This window comes from Rhinolophus sinicus, linkage group LG10 (assembly GCF_036562045.2).
Source record: "Rhinolophus sinicus isolate RSC01 linkage group LG10, ASM3656204v1, whole genome shotgun sequence".
NCBI classification, from domain to species: Eukaryota; Metazoa; Chordata; class Mammalia; order Chiroptera; family Rhinolophidae; genus Rhinolophus; species Rhinolophus sinicus.
In genome coordinates, this window is record NC_133759.1 from 7,807,109 (window position 1) to 7,831,219 (window position 24,111).

Below are 24,111 nucleotides of genomic sequence, written 5' to 3' on the forward strand. Positions count from 1 at the left end.
ACCCAGTAGCAGGTTTAGTTCTGAATCAAGAAGTCGCATGGCCTCAGAAAGCAAGCACACTGTGACAGGGACAGAGTGACCAGTCACAACAGCCTTTTGTGTTTCTGCCTCCGGAAGCACACATGGAAGCAGCACGATGTGGCTGTGTTTTGTCTTCCCACAGGTGTAAGAAGGAATGAACGTGTCTGTTGTCTTGAGTGGAGGTCTGGTCACTGATACCAAACATTTCAAGGAATGGTGTGATTATTTACTTCAGTTCTGAGTCCAAGTCCTTGAGGCTTCACGTCTCAGCTGATATTTCAGTCCTTGGCAGTGTGGATGGATTTTGTGCCCCCCCCTTACTCTTTCCCACCCCTCCTCCATGCTTTATGCAAATGAAGTGGGGAGAAGAGCTTTTGTGTGAACTTCAGCTGCACTTGCAGCTGTGTCTGCATTTGGGGTCTTAGTGCTGAAGAGTGCCCTGTTGTGCTCAGGTTCCGCTTGGACTCGGCTGCTTCATACGCACAGTGTAGGAGTGACCGGAGAGGAGGGCAGGGTGTGAATGCAGTCGGCGGATGTCCTCAGAGTAGCCCGCCAGCTTTGTATGAAACTGGTTCCCTAGCGCCAGACTGGAGCCATGGAAGAAAGTGAACAGATTCATTGACACCCAATTTACGGGAGTAATTTACACTGTTCAGTTTAGCCATTGGGACTTTATCCATAGTCCTAGGAAATGGGAAAGGGAGAGAAGAAATTAAGATATCTGTGGGCGGTTTTTAGCATTTTGTTTTTTTATTACAAAAATGTGTGATGAAAATTTCTTTTAAATAATAAAGAAATTAATAAATTAAGTCCTACCCTCAATTTCATACCTAGGAATAATCAATGTTAATAATTTTGTGTCTTCAGAACATTTTTAGTGTTTATATTATGTTTATGCATGGACACAAATTTTTTTGATATAATTGGGATTATGTTATATTGTTGCAACTTGCCTTTTTTTCTCCATGTATTTAGATATAACTGTACATCAAAAAATAATACTTTAAGACTGTCATTATACACACATGCATACAGTTTTCTAGGATAGATTTCCAGATGTAGAATCACTGGGTCATTGGTTAAGTCCATTTAAAATTTGCTCAATACTGTAAAACTCTCCTCAGAAATTCCTAGTTCACATCCTTCTGATTGCCACAAAAGCGAATGCAGTCTTAGTTGGATTTAATAATGATAAGGTGTCCACAATAAGAGAAATGTTTCTTCTGCATGATGAGACCGAGATGTGCCCACAGTTCTGTGTGTGCCCCAGAGCAGAGGTGACCCTCCTGGAGCCGGCTGGCAGCCTGCTCTCATCTTAGGACTTGTTCATCCCACGTGAGAGCTTAAGCTTAAACAGGGTTGTCTTTCAGGTGTGTGTGTGTGTGTGTGTGTGTGTGTGTGTGTGTGTGTTTAATCACTTATCCTTTTTAATTCTAATTATTTTCTTTTAATTACCTTCTGTGCTTTGAAATGACAAGTGAAGCTTATGAAAAAAATCGTATAATTGATGTAATTCATTTGTAGGCAAGGAAAATTAGGCAATATTTTTTCCCCAAGGTGAATACCTTGATACTAAGGTCAGCTCCCAAAGAAAGGCTTGTTCAGTAAAAAAAAAAAAACAAAAAAAAGTGAGATAGGTATTGCAGAGACTAAAATTTCTCTTCAGAGACAAAATCTCCCTCCAGTAACTGCAGCTTCTTTATAAAGCAGATTTGACCTAAATTGCATAGTTCTTACATAACCGCAGGACTTGAGCCAAACTATGCAGACCAATAGTAGCTCCACAAGAACATAGGTGGGAGGTCCCTTTTTGGCAGACCTCTTAAAGTCTAACCTCAGCAAAGGCCTACATTTCCTAGAAAGAAGGGTTTGAAGAAAGCAAAACCTAGGACCTGTAGTCAGAATCTTTAAATCCCTTTGTTGTCTCTCTGCCTCTCACTGGCATTATCTCACTGATTAGTCTTCTTACAGAGCTGAACTTCTAGGGGATTCTTTCACTATTTACATCTTACAGCACCCCCTTCTTATCGTGCAAACAAGAAGTTAAACTGGGCCAGGCTTTACCTTCTTGGGGTCACCCTCCCTAGACCATACTGGTCTGTTGGAACCATGGTAGCATCCTGTCTTCCTCCCCCTGGTAACGCTCAGCCGCTCACAGGATCCTTCTTGCAGAAGCTCTCCTCCTTCCTAGGGAGACGCGCCGAAAGCCAGCTGACCATCACTCGGGTCATAAGCCTTACAGTCTATTCTCTCCATTTCTCCTCCTCCTCACCGGCTCACGGGTCTTCACGCCGTGCCCATGGCCTGTCCGTCCATGGACATGGCCTTGTTGCTGCTCCCAACCGCCAGCGGTGCTTCTCACTTGGTTTCGCAGAGCTTTCTCCCCAAGCAGACCCTCAGGCTAATTCTCATAAGTATTACACCTACTTTTTGCTAATGATAGTATATAGTGTTTATCTGTAGAACTGGCTGCTTCTGAAAGCTAAAAGGTTACGTTTCCTTAACCTCTTAAATGCCTTGGAATAGTGCTATCCAGCAGAAATATAATGTGGGCCATATATGTAATTTGAAATTTTCCAGTAGCCACATTAAAAAGTCCAGTGTATACAAAATCTTACATCAACATGTACTCAATTTTTCAATATGAAAAATTGCTTTTTTTTTTTTCCACGTTAACTCATCAAAGTCAGCATGTACTTGACACAGCACATCTCACTGCAGGTGGTCCGGACCTTTTTGTGGTTTGTGGCTGCCGTGTCAGACAGCTCTAAAAAATGCCTCCCAGTGACTCAGCTCTTGTTATAAAAAATGGTGGGAGATGGAACATTATTGAAAGGAAATAGATCTATTAACCTTCTTGATCTTTATACCACTTCCAGAAATCTGGATTTTTCTTTTTTCTTTTCAACCCTAAACTAAATTAGTTTGATAACGTGTGAGGTGGGCTCCATTCTTTGAGCTATAATCAGGCATATGGTTTCTGAATTTCCTGGCACATGAAATAACTTTTTTCTCTGTATTTTAATTTGGGTTTTAGAAAGATGATCTTGAATATTGAAATGCTGATATTCAAACCAAGATTCATGCAAATTTTTATTTAGACATCTAAAATATACTGTGAATGTGTCACCCAGTGTAATTTTGGGTCCTAAGCTAAAATTTAGTGGCATTGCCAAAGTTCCATATAGAAAAATGTATATTGTTGCAGCTAAGGCCACATCCACTCACCCAGAAGATTTAACTCTGGTGTCACACTCTAAAATAGTAACCCAAAAGGATCCCATCCAGAAAAGAGTGCCTGGGAAGATTGAATAAACTTGAAACACTAGCATCTGAGGGACCATTATAAGGACAGGAAAGGCTTGTTTTACCTGGGGAAGATTAAGGCAGTCATGGAAACTTTGTAAGTATCTGAAGGCCTGCCAGACAGAGGATTGCATGTGTCCTGTGCAGACGCAGAGAACAATAGCCCCACTGGGTAAGGGTCACAAGGAAAGGCAGACATTATGCTTAACACAGAGGAGACCTTGAGCCCCGTAACAGGTGTCCAAGTGGAAACCTACTCAAAAAATAATGTCTTTTCTCTTGGGGCAGATGTTGCAGGAGGCAGGGTGTCTTGTAACTGTGATGAGGTCGGAAGTGCAGGCATCGGGTAGAGGTCCTGTGTGTCATCCATTCCTGAGACCCTCTCCTAGTATCATTTCTCCTCCCCTTCCTCTTAACAGTTAGAACAACAGAGGCAGCAGTTGCTTACTGAGCGCCAGAACTTCCACATGGAACAGCTGAAATACGCGGAATTGCGAGCCCGCCAGCAAATGGAACAGCAGCAGCATGGGCAGAACCCTCCGCAGGCACACCAGCACTCAGGACCGGGCCTGGCGCCGCTGGGAGCAGCAGGGCACCCCGGCATGATGCCTCATCAGCAGCCCCCTCCCTACCCTCTGATGCACCACCAGATGCCACCACCTCACCCACCCCAGCCAGGTAAGAGAAGGCTCTGCTCACGGACAAGGATGGGCTGTCCCCGTGGCACTGAGCATCAAAGGGGCTAACACACCACTGGTGACTTGGACTGTTCACAGTGTCCATTGTCCTCCAGGAAATGGTAGGCAAGTGAGAGCCGGTTTTATAGGCATCACCATGTAATGCCTGCCGTGTGCTCCTTCCAGAATCTTCTTGGCATGATGTCCTTCCTTGGGTAGGTTGGCCTCTGAATGGACAGTGTATCCCCAGAGTTCCTTAGAAATTCACCGTCGGATTGTCTGCACATTTTTTTTTTTTTTAACTTACAGACATTATTAAAGATAGACTCACACAAAAAGAATAGTACAGTGAACTCTTATGTCCCAGTTTCCACAACCATCACATTTCTGCCATTTTTAACTTTTTGTTACAGAACCATTCAACTATATACAAAAGTAGAGAGAATAGTATAATAATCTCCCAATAACTATTGCATAAAATTATCAATACTTTCTTTTCCTCCTCGCTTTGGGGTGAGAAGTAGACTTCAAAATGTATCACTAACCAATGGAAATCTTATTCTTTAAAATAACCTCCTATTATTACATCCAGCAGAAGTAACCCTAGTTCCTAAAAGCATTAGTTAAATGTCTTTGAATACTTCATTTGTTTGAATTAGTATTCAGGTAAGGTCCACACATTGTATTTGCTGATAGTTCTGTTGAATCTCTTTTAATGTGTTAACAGTGCCCCCTCCTTTTCTTTTTCTTCCGTGTTTAATGCCATTCATGTGTTGAAGAAACCAGGGTTTTCCACTTGTGTCTGTGTCCAGTTGTGCACTCAGTGTGTGTTGTCATTGCACCAGTCTGTCTTCCCGCCTTTTCTCCCTCCCATACATTTCCCATAAACCAGAGGATTGCTCTGGATATTTTATCAGGCTCAGGCTCACTTTTGTGGGGCAGGCATTTTTCCTGTAGTCAGTTGTCTCCCTTGTGACATCTTCAGATTGGACAGTGGTCCTGGTGTTGCTGGGCTTCCCCACCAGACCTCCCCTAAGGTTTTACCTGCCATTGAGAAAGCTCTCTAGGTCAGTTACTGCATCAGGCATTGCAAAATGGCAAGCTTTCTAAATGTATTATTCCTTCTGCTCTTATTTACTTAACATTTCTCTTGAGTTTATTAGCAGTGATTCTTTTATTTAAAAATAAACAAAAAGCAAGTTTTGTTCATCAATCATTTAGTTATCCTGGAAATCAGTCCTTACAGAAAAGCTAGACAAATGCATCATCCTTTCTTCTTTCTCTATCAGTTATTGAATAGTTACTACCCCCATCCCACCCTCATCTTCAAAGGTTGGTTTGTTTTTTATGTGTTTGTCCCATCTTTAGCATGTGGGAGCCCTTTCAAATTGACAGTATTCACCACATTTTAACCACCTTGAAAGCTGAACTCACAATTCTTTCAAACTTAACTACCAACATCATTAAAACTAAAATGTTCCTTTAATTCCAGCTTTCCTCTTCCCCACATTCTGTCCCATTTTATACATCAATATGTATGGGTGTGTGCTGTGTATTTTATTGCTCTAGTAACAGTCATTCTATAAGATTTTTATAATTTCTCTATAGTAATGTGCCAAGTGCCCAGAAGAGCCGAGGGTTGTGCTTCTTGGGGTGGGATACAGATTCTTTGGCCAAAGGCATACAGAGGTAAACTAAGATAAATGCACAGAGATCTTTGGAAGCATAAGAAGGTCCCAACATGACTAATGTCAGTTGGCCTGACCTCCTCAAATGGCAGGTTTTCTAAGTCTCCTCGTGGAAATAACCAGCTATGATTGCCTGAAGAAGCTACAACTTAAAAATCTGCTATCTGACAACCTATGCTATCAACATGAATCTTTAATTCACAACTCAAAACATGTTTTAGGTACTAGTTTTTATTGGCTTTACACAAAAATGAGGCTAGATTGACTTTGGGAGGCATTAATTTTCACACACACATACACACAAAACTATTAAACTGCAATTGTAGAATTTACTACTGTCATCAGACTTGCCACTTGATCTGAGTGGTGTTTGTGGAGATAGTCTTAGAAGTCTGCCATGCTCACAGGGTACTCTCTTCCAAAGACCTTCTCTCTCTGCTTGAGTGGATCTTAAATTCTCTGTATGAGATCTAACTTTCTCCCATGTGAAGCTCTCAAAAGATACGAATGCCTAACAGTGAAGATCACAAAGTGACTTCTCAGTAACCATAATTATTTTAGAAATTTAGTGCCTAAAACTGTCAGGGTAAATTAAGAGGTAGTTCATTGTAGCTGCCTGACATTTGGTTCTTGAATGGCTTAAACCGTCATCATCTGCAGTCACCGTTCCCAGAAAATTTAGAAGTAGCTCCAGCATTTGCATGTAGCTTGTGAAAGATGGGAGAGCGGTGCTTCTGCCTTTTCCCTGAGTTACGTCCTGGTGAGAGTAGGTGTCTGCAGGCCAGGCCCGTCACCCACATGCTTCACTTCGTTCTCATTGTCTTCGTCACAGTTGAAGAACTGACACGTGGCCAGGCCACAAGGCCTTGCTGCATAGTGGAGCAGGGCCCATCCTGGGCCCCATCGCATTCCAAAGTGGTGTGCCAGCGCTGCTCCCGCCCTGTGGCGGAGGGCGGGCAGACTCAGGTACAACTGTTCTCTTAGGCGATGCTGGAAAACTAGAGTTCATAAAAATAGCCGTTAGAATAGAAATAGAAATAGCCGTTAGAATTTCTCTCCTTTTACCTGCACACAGAAATAGGTGTAAGTGAATTTGTAAAGTAAAGGATCGTGATATATGTATGACAGTATTTTGTTTTAATCTATGATGATGTACTGTCTTAGAATTTTTTATTGAGCTATAATGTATATATGGAACACTATAGATCATAACTAATTTAGGTTGGTGAGTTTTAGCAAAGAGAGTATACCTGTGTAAACAATACCCAGAAGCCCCGTCCTACTCCTCCATCTCCTCCTTCCCGAGCTTAACAACTGTCCTGATCTCAGCCACCACAGACTAGTTGGGCTGGTTTCGAATGTTACCTGATGGGTTTACCTGGTGAGTTTTGTTGGTGTCTGACTTCTTCCGTACCAGAGTGGGTCCACATTGTTGTGGCTGCTTCTGCCTTCTTTTCACTCCCCATGTTCCACCGTGGGGCTCCACCACGATTTCTTAGTCCACGGTCCCGTTATCGTTTCAGTTATTACGATTAGTAAGTGCGGCTGTGAACATGCGTGTGTCCGGTGGGCAAAGGTATACATTTCTGTTTGTGTGCCACTGGGGAGTGGCCTTTGGTGTGTACCTGGAATGGGTTGTGGGACATGCATATGTTCCCATTAGTAGATACTGCCACAGTTTTTCCCAGAGTGCTCATGCCAGCGTACACTGCCTCGAGCAGTGTGTGAAGGCTCCAGCAACTCAAGGTAATCATTTTTCATAATTGCCCCTTTTGTGGGGTTGCTTTGCAGTTTGAGTGTAAAATCAGGTGTGTTAGAGAGTAAAATTAATAACAACAATAAATTAAGCCCTTAAATTAGTTAAAAGTTGCCTTCATGTTACCAGTTCAGGAAAAGGTGGCTGTAACAGGTGAGTCTAGCACACCGTGTTCTAGAAATCAGCTAAAGGGGCCTTTCAAATCAGGGCAGGTGAGGAAATATGAGTATTGTCTTTCCAACGAATGTTTCCTAAGTTCTAGAAAAGTTAGCAGGCCACAGCAGTTACGTTAGGAGCTGAGGATAATTACCCAGGTCCGTTGGCTAGCTTTTGGTATTTGGCCAGACTTGATGGTACGTGAAGGAAGGGGAAAAGCGGCCCCTGAACGCCAATGAGATGAGAGAATTGTTGAGAAGAACGTCAAGACAAATTTATCACTGAGTGGTTAATTTTGCAACTCTCTGACTTCCTAGAGTTTATATGATTATGTAGGTAAATAGTCTTTTCTCCACAAAATTGGCTGTCATTTTGTATAGAGCCCATTAAAATAGCAACTCAGTGTTGTGACTCTACAAGGCTGTCACATGCATATGGGCCCAGGCTGTAGAGTGGCTCATACAAACTGACACCTCATGTACTCTATTTATTTTGTACCTCTGCAGTCCACCCCCCACTTGCCCCCACCCCTTAATTCATTCAGATGCTTAGAATTTTGTGTAGAGTACTAGTCTGTATGCTGCTCTCCTTGGCTCTTTTATTATTTGGTCTTACTCCTGACTCACCTGGGAACTCCAGCTTTTTGTAGATTTTGTCCCCATAGCTAATGAAGTATCCCAAGTTAATTTGTTCCTACCAAACAAAAAGGCAAAGGGTGTACCTGTAGTAGAATGTTTCCGGTGGACGTTCGGCAGCTGGAAACTGGAGGCCACAGCCACCTTTATACCACTCTTAAGTGTTGCTGATCTTCATAAAAGAGCACTGCGCTTCATCTTTTCATTTACATTGTAAAACAGTATGATTTCATGGAGTGATTCCTGAATTAAAGCCTTACTAGTTCTCCCTGTAAGGCTGCCATTCCAGATGGCACAAGATGAATAGTCCCGATAGCAGCCAGTTCTTGAGCACACACATAGTATCCCTTGGCCACACCCTGGCCTCAGTTTCCATGACAGCACGTGGGGAACCAAGAAGCAGAGTGGCCTGGGTGGTAGCCGCTGCTTCCTGCGGTGCTCCTGACTGTGCTCCTTACTCGAGCAAGGGCCTCACCCGGGGCTGCTGGCAATCTCCTCAAAGTGAGGTGGTCAGTCCCCCGGGCGCCGGGGTACAAATTTAAAGGACGATTACCTATCAGTGGCTTGAGTCAAAAGGAAATGACAGATCTCGTGCGTGAGTGCCGTGGAAGCTCTGCCCTCCTCTGGGCGTTGGTAGTAAAAGAGGCACTCGGGAGTAGTCATGGGTGAGCTGCCTGCATTAAGGACGCCTTTGTGAAAAGCAGAGGGCAAAGGACATACTGGTTTAAATATCTCTATGGTTTCCTTATTTAACTATAGGAATTTTTAGAAGTGCCTAAAAACAAAATAGGAATTGATCTGATTTGATGAATACTCAGACATGGTAGAAATGATGTGTTAATGATAAAATTAGGACTTTTTGCGTCATTTAGTAAAATACTGGTTGTTCAAGGAAAGTTAACCAAGGCATTGGGCACTTGGCTTTTAAGCCCCCAAGGTAGACCCTCGTACACAACCCTACCCGTGGGAAACAGGACTGAGGGAAGGATTACAGCCAGCCGTCGCTTCCCAGCCCACATACTGGACTCACAGCCCCGCGTTGATAGAGAAGGACCAGCATATCACACCAGCCGGGTATTTCTGACCTGTGCCGCCTCTGGTCCTGTTGGCCTCGTGTGATAACAAGGTTCCTGAGCCACTTTCCGGAGCAGCAGGTTACCCTCCCAGAGAGAACAGTGAGGGCTCAGTCCTGAACAAAGAGTGGCTGTGGCGGGCGCCCCCGGAAGCTGCTGTGGGAGGCGCAGCCTCGGGAGCTTGGGCTTCCCCGCACTGGGTCCCCATTGTTATTTCCGTTCTCCGGGGACTCAGCCAGAGCACGTGCTAAGGATGGTCAGAAACGGAGCTATGAAATGTGCTCAAGAGTTCCCTTTCCTAGTTTCCATGTTCTTTTCCCACCTGCCTCTTCCGTCCTAAAAAATAAAAAGTAAATCCTTAAATAATACTCCATTAGGCATGATGGGGTGTAACGCTTTAGTAGAAGAGCTAATAAACCTGAGAGTGTGAGGGGGTTTTCCACTAGGCTAAACCTAATTTTAGCACACCTCTCCATTTTTTAGGCTTCAGGTACCTGCTGGGTTTTTTTGGTGTGTTTTTTTTAAAAAAAAGCTTGTATGTAGGTCAGACTCCCACCAGTTTACGCTTTGATACAGCTATTTTGAAGCCACAGCTCTCTGTCACCCCCCTCTCTACTGGGGAAGGAAATACCTGAATTTTTTTAAAAATGGAAAATATGTATGTGCACACTTTTTATGTTGTTTGGTAAGGCCTGCTCCTGTGCCTTACTTTCAGGTTCGTATGGGCTGGACTTCTTCATGTTTAGTAAGAATTAGTAGAAATGCCTTCAGACATTCTCATCCATTTAAAAATGGTAAGACCTGTATCAGACACCGGAGAAACCACAATGATGTATATATTTTAAAAGGATGGGGTTGCTTTACAAGAAATTGATGTGTATTCTTTCCAGTCCTCTTAAATTCTACACCGTTTCAAATTTGATCCTTAAAAATCAGCTTTTGCGAGGATTGAGGTACTCCTTTAAGGCAGGGTGGTGTAAAGAAAAAGAGAATGGGCCTCAGGTCACACAGACCTGGGTTTGTTCCTTGTGACTATGAGCCACATTACACAGCCTCTCTGAGATGTAGTTTCCTCATCTTAAAACTGGGCCCTTTCTGTCTCACAGTCTTCCTAAGAACCTGGAGCATTCCAAGAGACAGCTGTCACTGCCTGGCCAATGGCAGGCCCAGACTCAGGGATACTCTGTCTCCTCCCTGTCTGTTCTGGAAATCCACCACCATAGGCACAGCAGCACTGTGAGTCGCATAGCAGGTGACAGCAGTAACCTTTGGATGGCATAGGGACATCACTCACGCTTAGTGCTCCTTGCTTTCCTGAGAAATGTCTGTGGTCCCACGAGCAAGAGTAAACTATTTTTCCTCTAGTCCGTCCTTTTTGCTGCCACCCTTCCCAAGCAGCCATTGTCCTCTTGTACCCTGAGCACCCGTATCCCACTGGCTTTATTGCCCTGTTTGTGATAGGAGGATAGAAAGAACTTTATTTTTCAGAAGGCTTCGGAATTTACAGCGAGAGAAATAAAGGATTTTTTTTCAGCTTTTGGGCTGCTAGCCTTGGAAAACCCTAAAGCTTCCCTATCCCAGCTTGTTGCCATAAAGATATGGGGAAATAGGTAAATGGGCCGCTGCCGCTGAGCAGGTCTCTTTGGGAACGGCACTGCTGGACCTGACACAAGAGCCTGCAGGCTTATCCCCGTGCGTGGAGGATGGGCGTCACCTGGGACGCACTCTGAGCTGCTGGTTCAGAGAACTGTTCTGTTTGGAGCCAGGTGTAGGCCGAATAACTAATTCATCCCTTCAGTGGCGGCAGAGTTTGCATCACATAGTCTGCTGGAGAGGGACGGACCCCCTTCTCCAGACCTTCATCCACAGGATGTGCTGTGGTCACGGGCACATCTCTGGAGCCAGAGTACCCTGGTCAGAACTGAGCTTCTGTTTGCACACTGGGTGACATGGGGCGAGTTACTCAGTCTTTACGTCTTCCTCTTTCACAAACTTGGTGACTTAAAATTAATTTATTCTCTCACAGTTCTAGGAGCTACAAGTCTAGTCTCTAGCAAGGCCATGCTTCTTCTGGGGCTCTAGGGAAGTCTGTCCCTTGCCTCTTTCAGCTTTTGTTGGGTGGCAGCATTCCTTGGCTTGTGGCCACACCTCTCTTTGCTCCATCTTCGTTTCTCCTCTCTATGTGTCTCTTACAAGGACATTTGTCATTAGATTTAGGACCCACCAAGATAATTCAGTATCTCCTCAAGATCCTTAACATAAGCACATCTGCAAAGGCCTTTTTCCCAAAGATGATTCCATTTACAAGTTCCAGGTATTAAGGCATGTATGTATCTGTTTGGGGGCCACCATCCAATCCACTGCAAGGTGCTATGTTGGTTAAATTAAACAACTATTTATTGTAGGAAGCAGAGCAGTCTCCTAACTGTGACACAATGAAGAAGAAAACGTGATGCCTGGAATTAAAGTGTACACGTTCAGAAATTTTTGTGCTGGCTGTCCTATGAAGTCCCTGTCACATGAACTGTTTGACTACAGCACAGTATGATAGAGAATTGGATTTAGATTCAGAAGACTTGCATCTGATTCCCATACAAGTTCTGTGACCATGAGGAAGTCTCTTAACTTTTTTGAGCTGTTGTTTTCTCTCCATAAAATGACAATATTTGCTCTTCCTCTCAGAAGTGTGTTAAAGGAGCTAGTGACATAATAGGACACTGTAACAAATAAACTCCCCTGATCATACAAAAGCCGTGTGGTGAAAGTGCGTAGATGTTCAGCTTCACTCGCTGTAACCCCAGGAAACAGGCTCAGGGTACCCTAAATGACCTGCCCAGGGGCACCCTAAATGACCTGCCCAAGGGCACCCTAAATGACCTGCCCAGGGGCACCCTAAATGACCTGCCCAGGGGCACCCTAAGTGACCTGTCCAGGGGCACCCTAAATGACCTGCCCAGGGGCACTCACCTGGGTGGGGGCAAGTGGACGTGAGCATCGCACTGTTTAGTTTCCAGTCTCGTTCGTCTGTACTTTTCCGTGTTGAGGATGATATTGGGGTGCCCTGGCCAGCTCGGGGTTTGGTCAGTCCATACCTTGCTCTAGACATCAAAGTGTGAAACTGTCATACTGAAAACAAAGTGGTGAGGTCTGAAGAGTTGTGTATTGTATCCCTTATGTGAGCACACACTTGGTGTGCTCTTCCCCTCCCCTTACCCGCTGCTCTTCTGGCCTCTTTGTGAAGGCCACAGGTATGCTTCACTGCTCTACTGTCAGTTTTCGAGAGAGAGACCTGAGAAGGGCTGACAAAATGTTCTTCCTAACTTGCTCAAGTCCTCTTGTCCAGGTTGAACTTGGTAGAAAGAGGCAGCCTATAGGCATTGATAGACCTGGGCTGTATTATCTGTTCTAGTACGCGGCTTCCATTTATCATGAGTCCGTTAATAGTGTTCTTTCATCTCCAGGTTAGGATTCTGTAGGTCTGGGCTTACAAGTAGGCCTCTTGCCTCCAACAACAACAAAAGTATCCCTTCTCTCCCTATCACAACACCTGGAGTGCCAATAGAGAACTGTTAGTAAAGACCTAGCAAGTGGGAAACAAAGTATCGCACTTAGTAATGGCCTAGGAGGTGACCTGTGGTAAGAAGGGAGCAACAAAAGGGGCCTCTGAAAGGGACATGGGAGAGTATCTCCTGAAAAACAAAGGTGTCTCTTTAGCTTACAGAGGCCTGGCCCTGATTCTTAGTATAATAATATTCTGTGTACCACTGCCCGTTTGAAACTTGGAGAGGGCTGTACCTTCCTTCACCCTCCCAGAGTTCCTCTACAGTGGCAGCCAATCCCGCGTCTCCTGTTCTGCAAGGAAAAGTCCTCCCTGTCCTCTTCACTCCATCCCATCTGCCCATCACACGCCCAGTCAGATGCCAAGCCGGCCTCCTCCTTGCTCTCACACATCCCGAGGGTGCCTGCAGGGTGAGGTCCCCACCACCTCAGCTCCCACTCTTCCTTCCCTACTCATCTTGCCCTCACGTCGCCCCTGCTCCTCCACAGAAGCTCTTCCTCTGCTCCAGGTGCTGACTCCTGCATCCCTTAAAGCTTTCCATCACGCGGGAAATCAGGCCCACATTCCTCCCTTCTCCACACCTTGGACCTAGTGCCCTGTAGCCTTACCATCGGAGGCCCCACCCCGTTTGTGTGGGACTCATCCAGCGCCCTCTGCTTTGAATCATGTCAGACAGGCTGAGCGTGGATAACTTGCCTCTGAAACCTGGTTGCCTCTTTGAGCCTTCTGCCCCTCAGTTGAATTCAGGTGATGGGTGGATGATAAGGTGATGCAGTTACTTAGAGGGTCACGGTGCTCCATGTAAGCGATGGCTGGCTGAGGGGCATTTGTGTTATTTCCGGGTTGCTTAACTGTGGCCAGGACTTGTGCTTTGAAAAGTGTGCTGTTACCCTGTCCCTAGTCCCCCTCCTTCACTTGGCACATCCTCCATAATCCCACGCCACTCACAAGTTGTCTTAACTGGAAGTTTTCTTCTGCTTGCTCCTTCCATAGTTTTCCCTTGGTGTGCACTTACCCTGTGTGACTTCTAACATACCTGCCATGTGTTCCTTTCTCTGTCATTCTCCTGCGCTGCCCACATCTGTCCCAGCACCGGGGCCCGGGCACCGCATCTTTTATTGTCAGTGCTCATTGGTGTGAGCCCAGCACCTGCTCTCTTGCTTCCTTGGAGGTGCTTTGACCAAGTGGTCCTCCAGCGGGTGGGCGTCTGGGGCTCTTCTGCTGGGCTCTTGCGTGATTGCATTAGGAGGCACAGGAAGGGGCAGGTCGGCCCAAAACTCGCCCTCCTGCTGCTTCTGGGGCATAATGTTCATGTCTTATGCTTAAAAAAAAAAATCCTCCAAAGACAGTGGACGACCTCTATGCCTGATTCTTGTACCTCAGTGGGGTTCTCTTCATTGACACCCCTGTAGTGAAGGGCTCCTCTGGGTCCTGGGTCAGGAAACAGACTGGAAATAGATGGTGTGAAGTCTGAAGCTTTGTGTGTCTTTCTTAAGACAGTCTTTTTCGTAAGCAGTGACAGAGAAGTCTTCCCTTCTGCAGTACTTGTCTGTATGTTTTAATTACCTGTTACCTGTCAGGTAATCCCATCTCCCATATTTTCCAAGAGCCTCAAGCATTCTTATTTCCAGCTGTCTCGGGACTGTGTCTAGAAACCTGTATTCAGTTCCATACAGTTGACCTTACGTAGATACTGAAGTCCCAAGATTTTAAAAAAAGAAAAAACTACTTAGATTCTTTTTCCTCATTCTGTAGAGAGTATAATTTGCCCTTCTATAAAAGAGCTTCAACCTTGGTTTGTGCCCTTAAACTGTTTTCCTTTGTGCCAATTTAAAACCAAGCCCAGCAGCCAAACCACTGAGTTCAAGATCTAATAAAATCTACCATCATATCTAGAGCAGGATTGGCAGACTCCAACCTGCGGCCAGATCTGGCCCAGCTCCAGTTTTTGAATGGGCCATAGACAAAGAATGGTTTTTACAGTTTAAATAGTTGGGGGGAAACTCAAAATAGGAAGAATGTTGATGTCAAATGAAAATTATGTGAAATTCACATTTCATAAATAAATATACAGCCACACTTATTTCATATCACCTATGACTGCCTTCATGCTACAATGGCAAAGTTGAATAGTTGTGACAGACTACGGCCTGCAAAGTCCAAATATTTATTATCTGACTCTTTATAGAACAAGTTTGCTAAAAATTCTGAGGGCTCAGAAACAGAAAGGAGGTATTTTACTATTCTTATGTCTAGCATCTCCTGTCACTAATTTCAAAACAATAGGAAGGGTGAAGGAGGTGTTTGTCTTTCTCACTCTCTCCCCACCTTGCTCTCGCGTGATTCTCCAGGGCCAGTGCTTCATGGTGGGGGATAGAGGGGGAGAGTTGTGTGCCCAGGACTTGGGGATTCCAATCAGAATCCCTTTTTAATGATGTTTTCACTATAGTGACCGAAACCCACGAAGCCTGTGTGAGAAGCCCAGTCCTGACTGAGCTGCGGTCTTTGGACTGTGCACTGACTTGGAGTTAAAGTCTTTCTCCATTCCCTGTGGTCTGTGCTTAGCATTTTGTGTCCTCAGAAAGATATTTGATGATACACTGTTCCCCAAAACCAGAATGAAGGCTTTCTTTTAGGATGCTGTTTTTGTCATTGCTTCTTGTAGACACTTGGCCATCCCATGGTTTAGGGTAGTCATTCATTCCTCAGACCTACCCATTACACCTCCCCACCCCCCAAAAATAATAATAATAAGTGGACATAGAGATTGTTACAGATTATTGCTCTGTTGCTATTTCAGAGGGTTAGATATTTGTCTGTGTTCAGCACTCTTGGGGAGTGAGTTGATCCCTTTCTTCCTAGTACACTTACATTAGTACTTTATATCTCCCTCCACAGGGCAGATACCAGGCCCAGGTTCCATGATGCCTGGGCAGCCCATGCCAGGCCGCATGATTCCCACCGTCGCAGCCAACATCCACCCCCCTGGGAGTGGCCCTCCCCCTCCTGGTATGCCTCCAATGCCAGGCAACATCTTAGGACCCCGGGTAACCCTCACGGCGCCGAACGGCATGTGTAAGTACCGCACGAGGGGCTGCATTACCCCAGAGTCCCTCTGGGAGGGAGGCAGGAGGGGGCTCTGTTCTCTCCCTGCGCTTTGGCAGCCCGTGGACGGGGCGACCTGTGACAGTGAGTTCCAGAATATCACCCCCGCTGGGCAGGTGCACAGGTGATGAGTGCAGCGTGCTTCCCGTCATCAGGACTCGTGTGCCATAGACTTCATGTCATGCACTCGTGACACAGTTCTGAGGAGGCCAGAGAGACATTCCTCATCTGCTCCTGTGTAAGCCTATGTAGTGTGAATCTTGGTAGGCATAGAGCTACTGGTTGTTATTTTCCCTACAGGACCCTTTATCGATACAGGGTTCCAAATAGTGGGTGTGAAGAAAAGAACAGGAACCAGTGTAGGGCAGGAATAACACATAAATGTCTTGTGGCCACTGCCATTGGTAGTGGCTGCTTAGACTAAGGAAGGAATATTCGGGGGCAGTGTTGAGAAGGATGTGAGGTCCCCACAGGCTTGGTGGAGAAGGCACAGGTGCTGCCAAGAGATCTGTGTGACGGTGTATGGCCAGCCAGGTCATTTCTCGTGTAGAGCCCTTGCTCTGCTCCAGGCTTGGCCTCCCCAGTGGTGTTGCAGAGGCTCTGGCCTGCCCTTTACTCCGATAGTCCTTCTCAATTGAGAACAATCCAAAAACGCAGCCTTAGTGGTCACATACCCCGGCCACATGTGTGATCCCTGGTTCATTTCAAAGCTCACGTATGTGCCAAGGAGTTCGTTCCTGTACACAATAGAGCTGGGATGCATAAGAATTCCTTGTCTCCAGGAGCTGTAGTCAAACAAATGAGAAATCAACGCTTAGATAGTAATACAAGATTTCCCAGAAGTTACATGAGACCGTGTCTGGAGTGCACTGTCGTACCCTGAGGGCGGGGCATCACCAGGCAGGGAGGCAGCTGCGTGGATAAAGGCCTGTCTCATGTCTCTTCAGCCCCCTACGAGCTGGGACAGAGTAGGTGCACAGAAGAAAAGCAGGCGGCTGTCTCACTGTGTGTATAGGATCATGACAGTAGAGGAAACATGATGTCCCTTGAGTCAATGGTACATATTATGGTATAGCAGGTACCTCTTCTCCTTGACAAGAAAGTGCAACATACAAACGTGCCAGCTATCCAGGAGTTGACCAGTTTGCCATCCCTATGCCGAGATGGTATCTTTGGTCTTGACCACTGTCACATCCTGCTGATCACCCATAATTCGTGACCCTAAAGGGCCCTGCGTGGAGCACGTTGAGAATATGGAGGGTTTGGCCCCTCCACACCCCTGCACTTCCTTCCCACAAATGAGTGTTTCAGGGATTCTGAGCTGCTGGCTTGGCTCTGGGGTCCTAGGCAGGCAGGCCTCATCAGGTGAGTTGCTTCCCCTCTTCAGGCCCTAGTTTTCTCCACTGAAAGATGACACAAAGGATTAGATCAGTGGGCTTTAAATGCTTTGAAGAGCCTTGGCAGTTGGGTGGAAACCTCGTGGGGGGAGGGTCGAGTGAACTGAGTAGTAAGCAAGGCTGCACTTCAGTTATTTGTTTCATATGTTTTCATTTCTGACAAAATCTAGAGGTTTAAAAAACCCTGGATTAAATGATCTCTAGGGTTCCTTTGTACGCTAAAGCAGCTAAAGTTGAAATAGGAAAGAGCCCCAGACACTCATACTAATTGTTCCCTTCAGGACCTGACCTAGTTTTGGCCAAAAATCCAAGGACTGCAGTTCAGGCGCTTTGGGGCCTCCCAGGACTGTCCAACTTGTCAGCAGCTGCCTCGAGTGAAGTTCTCTGGCCTTGGCGGAGACAGATAATCAGCAAGAAGTTATTGATAATCTGTTTTGTGCCCAAGTAGGCTAGGCACTGTGAGAGAAAGAAAAGAAGACACTGAACTTGCCCAGGGAAGAGCTTATCATTTAACTGAAGAAATAAAATTAGCACAGAGAACCATTAAAGTACAATAAAATCAAAATGTAATTAAGTTCTCAAAAGGTCTGGAGTGATTCTTGGAATGGGTGGACCTTGAAGGAGGTGGGACAGATTCAGACACCTCCCCCCACCCCAACCACTTGGGTCGGAGAGCACCGTGAGCAGTGGCCTGGAGGTTCGAGCGGACCTGACCCGTGTGGACCGCAGCGGCAGCGATGCCTCGGGCCGCACTGGCTGCCTGCCCTGGAGAAAATTTCTTCCCGTGTCCTTGTTCTCTGAGCGGGCTCTTCCCAAGCCCCGCATGTTTCCAGCAATGACGAGTCACTCTTGGATGTGTTTGCAGATCCCCCCCCGCCGCAGCAGCCGCCGCCACCCGCAGATGGAGTCCCTCCACCTCCTGCTCCAGGCCCACCAGCCTCTGCCGCGCCCTAGCCTGGGAGACACATGGAACGTCCACGCCCAGCGCCACCAGCTGCAGTGGCGAGGACAAGACTTACGTTCCTCCGCTTCCTTGGATTTCTTTCAGGATTTTTCTTCTCACAGCCCCGAGCACGCATCCCATATCCCGTCTCCCCACCCTCTCCATGCTCCGACACCCCTCGTGTTAGGTCCTCAACCAACACTCGGGGATGCCTGTGGTGACAGTGTGCCCTGGTCCTCCTAAAAATAATCTGCGTGTCCCCTGTCCTGGTGTGGGGTATACTGGCAGTTTCTCTGCAGGTCCTGTCTCTATCATTTTTGCTCTCCTGCTATTTTTTTGCTTTGTCTTATGCTTCTATGGATAATGCCTTTTTTTTTTTTTTTTTTTTTTGTCATTATTGCTTTAAAGGGAGAGCATCCTAAGGTAATAGGAACCAAAAAAATAGTGATGGGCAGAGGGGATAGCCAGAGGGGACAAACCTTAAGGCATTATAAGTGACCTTATTTCTGCTTATCTGAGCTAAGGATGGTGCTGATTGTGAAGCGTCATGAGGTTTTTGCTACACGTAGATGCACCAAAACTAAAAGCGATAGGGAAAGGGACACCGGTAATCTTTATCCCCAGTGAGGACTGTGAGGGCCTCCACCCTACCTGGCAGAACATACCCCGTTAGGACTTAGGTGGGGAGAGCAAGCAGTAGAACAGACACCCCCTCCATCCCCAGGCCCACTGGTTCTGGCTTTCTATGCAGATGGTTCATTGGATTGGGGGGTGGATGTTTTTGTTTTTCTGAGGGCAGTTTGAGCTTTGAGGACTGGGATTTGGGGAGGCATTCCTTAGTTCCCGAGACTAGCAGAAAGTTTTAGGAGTCTAGGGCAATGGCCACCCAGTGAATCTAGGCCACTATTCACTGCTTGTATGCATTCTTTTTTCTCCCTCTTTAAAGAAAAAAAAAAAAAACTTTAAAAAGAAAAAAAAAGTAGATAGTGCTGAACATTTTAGCTCATGGGACTTGGTTAGGATGGCCGGGGGTGCAAGTCCCCACACTACCTCTTGCAGTAGCCAGGGTGAATGGACTTTAGTGAAGCGGTACTTTAGGTTTGGGATGGGAATGGAGAAGTGGGGTGGGATCAGCGGCCTCTTGTACCTTCTCCCTTCCCTTTCTGAGATCTCACATTCCATCTGTCTCGAGGTTGTCAAGGAGATGCTGGGTCTGTCAAGGAACTCACTTGGCAATCAGAGTCTTGCTTTGAGGGTTGGGGTGCTCCGGCTGAGAGAATGGAATGCCATTCCAGAGGAAGAGCCACAAAAATGCCTTAATTTGAGCCCATTTCTACCCCTGCTGATGAGTGACTTGAGAGTTCTTGGTTTTCTCTTCTTGTCTTCCTTTCCTCCCCTCTGTCCTTCCATGGGTGGGGGAAGGGTGTTTTGGGTAGAGTTCGATTTCCAAAGCACCTGGCCTCTTTACTTCACATTCTCAAGTGGCAGTTTCATTTAGAATGCCAAGTGGAACATCTTTTCTATGTATTTTATAAAGCTTTACATGTGAGAGGGCATAGATAGATGTTTGTAAAAACACCTTAGAAATTCTTTTCCTTAATAGCAGAAAGCAAAAAAGAAAACCACAATTAAGATTTGCCTTTCAAACCCTCAGGTGTTGCCTCTAGCCAGGTGGCCGTGGTCACCATCAAAGTACTGGAACCAAGGAGACGTTGTTCCTTTTGTGTGTCTGTGCTAGATTCTTGGAGTAGAAATGAGCTTGTTCCTACTGGAGTTTAGTTTTAATGCATTTGCCTCCAGAAAGACCCCAGTGCCTTTTGACAATGGCCAGGGCTTTCCCTATTTCCTGCCAGTCTTTCCCAAAGGAAACTCATTCCAAATACTTACCTTTTCCACTGAGGTCTTAGAAGGAAAATGGAATTCTGGTTCATACTGTGGTCCTTGTAACCTCAGGTCTTTAATGTGATCACTTTCAAATTTAAAAGATCCAGGTGGAAATATTTTTACTATGCTGGTAATAATTCTACACAATATCTGAATTCTTAACACTGTTATGTTTCAGTGTAAGTGGTGACTTTTTCTTTTCATGTCTTTGATCTGGTTTTGTTCCTGTAATACAGCCACTCGATTCTGTGAGGGGGGAATAATATTTGGTTTTTGTACAAACATTTCTCAGTGTGGTGTTATTTTGGAAAATGAAGGGAGGGAGTTTTGGGAGATTGGAGGAAATTGATCAAGAAGGCCTAACCTCCTCCCTCTTTTTCGATGAATAAATGGAACATCATTTCTGGATTCTAGTCCCATTCTCTGCATTCCTGTCCCAGTTTCTTCATATGTCCTATGAAGAGCTGAAGTTTTTAGCCTCATCTGGTCCTGGTTAGCAGTTGCAGTTCAGTGACTTGGGGCTTCCTAACTGACCACCTTTGTGACGCTTAAGGAACATACAGTTGAATGTCCTCACCCACTATTTATTTCCATGGTCAAAGTGAGGAAAGTGGAAGTTCTCCAGGAAGGGTGGCCAACATGCTGACAACTCCAGGAGAGGCCAAGTTTTGCTTGGTGAGCTAGAGAATGTTCGTCGGGATGCAGCTTAGCCCCATGTTGGAGGCGGCCCATGAGGGCAGGTGATGGACTTTGCACACCCACAGGTGCAAACCCTGTTCAGGAACCTGAAAGAAACCATTGTCTTCAAGATGCTTATGAGCCCAGTGAAGCAAAAGAGGCAGATTCTGTGTCTGCCAGGAGGCGCACACGCGGCTCCTCACAGAAGTGTGCAAGGCCGATTGTGCTTTGCTTCCAGAACTGTTGCAACTCTTCCTCTGGTAAGAGTGCAGGAGCCAGTTGGGTCTCACGGGATTCCTATACTTCCTTAGGGTGATGAGGGAGGTCAGTGCTTGATCCAAACCAGAGACTGGTTTACAAACTGGAGTGTGAATTGTTTTTAGAGCATAACAGGACCTGCACAATCAATGAGTCTTCCACAGGTGCCTCAGATCCTCACTGTGGACTCATTCCCCCAAATGCGATGAAGAGCAGCAGGGTTCCAACTTCAGTGCCGCCAGGATCACCTGTGGGATTGTAACATGCGATCGGCTGGCCCCCACCCTCAGAGCTTCCGGTTCAGTAGGTCTGGGGTGAGTTGTAAAATTTTGCATTTTTAACAGGTTCCTAGCGGATCCTAGGGCAGTTGGTCAAGGGACCACCCTTTAGAACCACTGGTTAAGAAGCTTGTGTGGTAGATTAAGCAAGTTCACGGCAGTTCATTCTGAGTCCATTAATCCAGTAAACACTTGAGGGCCTACTATGTGCTGGGCATTGGCACTTGCATGCAGCGAAGCCATAATTATGAATAAGGTAGGCAAGGTCCCTGCAATCCCGGCCACTTAACATTCTTGTGGGGTGAGGGACACCAGACCCTTTCATAAACAGTTAATAACTAATATGATGGTTTTAGTGCCAAGTGTTTGTGAAGAAAAACACAGTATGATCAAGACTTCTGGGATAATGTATATAGTCCGAATAGGATATTCTCCCGTGATTTCTGTTCTGGTAGGTGTGGGAACCTGAGGGTTGACCTTCATTCCAGGAAAACCTTCATCTGAATAATCAGAACACCCTTTCATCTGGATGCACAAATACCAGCCCGAGGAGCACTTAGGTCGCCTGCTGTGGCAGCAGGACTCTTTTGCGGACAAGTCTAGTTGCTTCACATCTGAGGCTCTCTGTTTGCCTGTGCTATGTGGCTTTCTCCAAGCTTACTTGACTTTGGGATAATGAAAATCGGGCCTTGCCAATCTTGTAGTAGACCTGCTGCCTGGACGAGATGACAACCTCCAAGTTGTGATGTCCTTTGCTAGAATGAGAGCACTTGTGTGGTTGAGAATCCAGAGTTCCCTGCAGCAATGAGCTGGCGGTCAGCACAGAGCACTCAGGCCCCTGACCCTTGGCTCCTCCTTCCCGGTAATGGTACAAGCAGGCCCATTCCCAGCAGCCCCATCACCAGAACGGTCACACAGCCGCCTGCCCTGCAGCCCAGACCCAGTGTCTACCCAGCACACAGGCCATTCTAGATATCCCTTTCTGACTATGATCTAGGACATGGGTCTGGACTTGTTACTATGTTGTAACCTGTTAAGAGCTCATAGCGTTCATTAACTCTTAAACTCCCAGGTGGAAGTAGGGGGTTAGAGGGCAACGCAGGGCTTCCATTCTGCCAAGTGGGGCCCTACTTCTCTCTACACCCTGATTTCTTTTCTGAAATTAAGAATGCAAAGCCTCCGTGTGAAAAGGTGTAAAATCAAGATCTTTGCTCAGGTTGGCCTGACCACATGAGCATGATCTCAGTGTCAGTTTGCAAATGTGTAAAATGACCAGTAAGATGTTTGTAGTATGGTTGTGAAGAATATGACAAATTAGACCACTGGGAAATGAAAAACAGATGTTAGTGATTACTGCTGAGAACTTAAAGCCAGGAACCATGCTGCTTCCTGTGCAGACTGAAGGATGTCCCCAGCCATGGCAACTGGAGCAGCTCCTGCTGTACATGGCAGTCCCTGGTGAGTTCAGGGGCTATGCACAGGGAGGCAGGCTGTAGCCTTGGTAATGGACCTTGTGCCTAACTTGGTACTGGAGGCAGGTTGCCAAACCCAGAAGGAACCTCAGAGGCATGTAGTCGCCACTGCCTCACAAAGCATCCCTGATGCCCAAATGTACAAGGCTTGAATGTGGGGACATGGTAAGCCCTAGAGGTCAATTTCATTTCCTTTCACTTTCTAGTTCCTACATCTTACAGCTTCTCTTTAGCCTACCCTAACCCATGTCCCCAGAGTGTCATTTGACACCATAGTTACCACTTTGACATATATGAGACAGGTTACTGACTGTCCCAAGGTCACACAGATCTGATGCCAAATCCTGCTGTTCCTATCACACTGCACTGCCTGGATGAACTTGTGGGGTTGTCGCTCAACCAGGTGTGCTGTGCTCAGTTCACAAACTGCTGGTGAGACCTGCTAGTGAGGATCAGAATGAAACTAAATGGCATTAGCTGATTTAAAATCCCAAAATGAAAGTCATAATAGTTCGTCTCCAGGGAAGGGGAGGTTGTTCGGGAGATATAAAAAACCTTTCATATTTTATACATATACTTTACTTAATTCAAAAGTTAAAAGTATATTTAAATATTCAACAAAATTATTAAAATGAAAAACTGGTGTTGGGTAGAGTTTTAAGAAAGGGGTGGGAGAAGGGCCCCCATCCAGATCTATCCTGTGAAAAACATGGGAGTGGTTGTCATGCCCCAGATGTCAAAGGACCCATGCATGAGGCCTCCTTCCCACACAGACTGGCCTCAAGGAGGGGGTACGTAGGCATGTCCACCAAGATCCTCCATTCTGACAACCACGAGCTGAGTCGAGATACAGAGAGAAGCTACAGACACGGGAAGCAGTGTTGGGGTTGGAGGGTGCATTAGTGCCTCTGGCCAACAGGCAAGGGCAGAGCCCTGCCTAGCCCTCTGCTCAGAGAAGGCAGTATTTCAAACTGGTATTTAGTGCCCCTGGAGGCAGTGTAAAACAACGAAATAGTCCAACGAAACTCCAGACCCTCGGTGCTGGGTTGACAGTAGATAAAGTTGCCATCCGTTTATGCCTTCTCCCGGCTTTAGGAAGCCTCATTCTCTGCCTGGTCCAGTGATATCAGGGCATAAGTGTCTTTAACTGCTTGGGTCAGGCTGAGAAGCTTCCGGGAGGGGAAGGTGCTAGGAACTGAGCTTTCTGGGTTCAGGACTTTGCCAG

At 46.1% G+C, this 24,111-nt stretch overlaps 1 protein-coding gene across 2 annotated transcripts in view; it reads left to right on the forward strand.

Annotated features, from left to right (window-relative positions):
- Positions 1-19,295, forward strand: part of SMARCC1 (SWI/SNF related BAF chromatin remodeling complex subunit C1) — a 137,378-nt gene extending 118,083 nt beyond the window's left edge. Inside the window, exons 26-28 of one of the 2 annotated variants that reach the window (XM_019723988.2) lie at positions 3,747-4,005; positions 15,770-15,946; positions 18,239-19,295. In XM_019723988.2, the coding sequence (XP_019579547.2) occupies positions 3,747-4,005; positions 15,770-15,946; positions 18,239-18,327 (525 nt within the window). In that variant the 3' untranslated portion in view covers positions 18,328-19,295. Of the gene's footprint in view, positions 1-3,746; positions 4,006-15,769; positions 15,947-17,654; positions 17,796-18,238 lie in introns of those variants that run through there. The other variant, XM_019723987.2, reaches the window with a different exon arrangement.
- Positions 19,296-24,111: the final 4,816 nt, after the last annotated feature.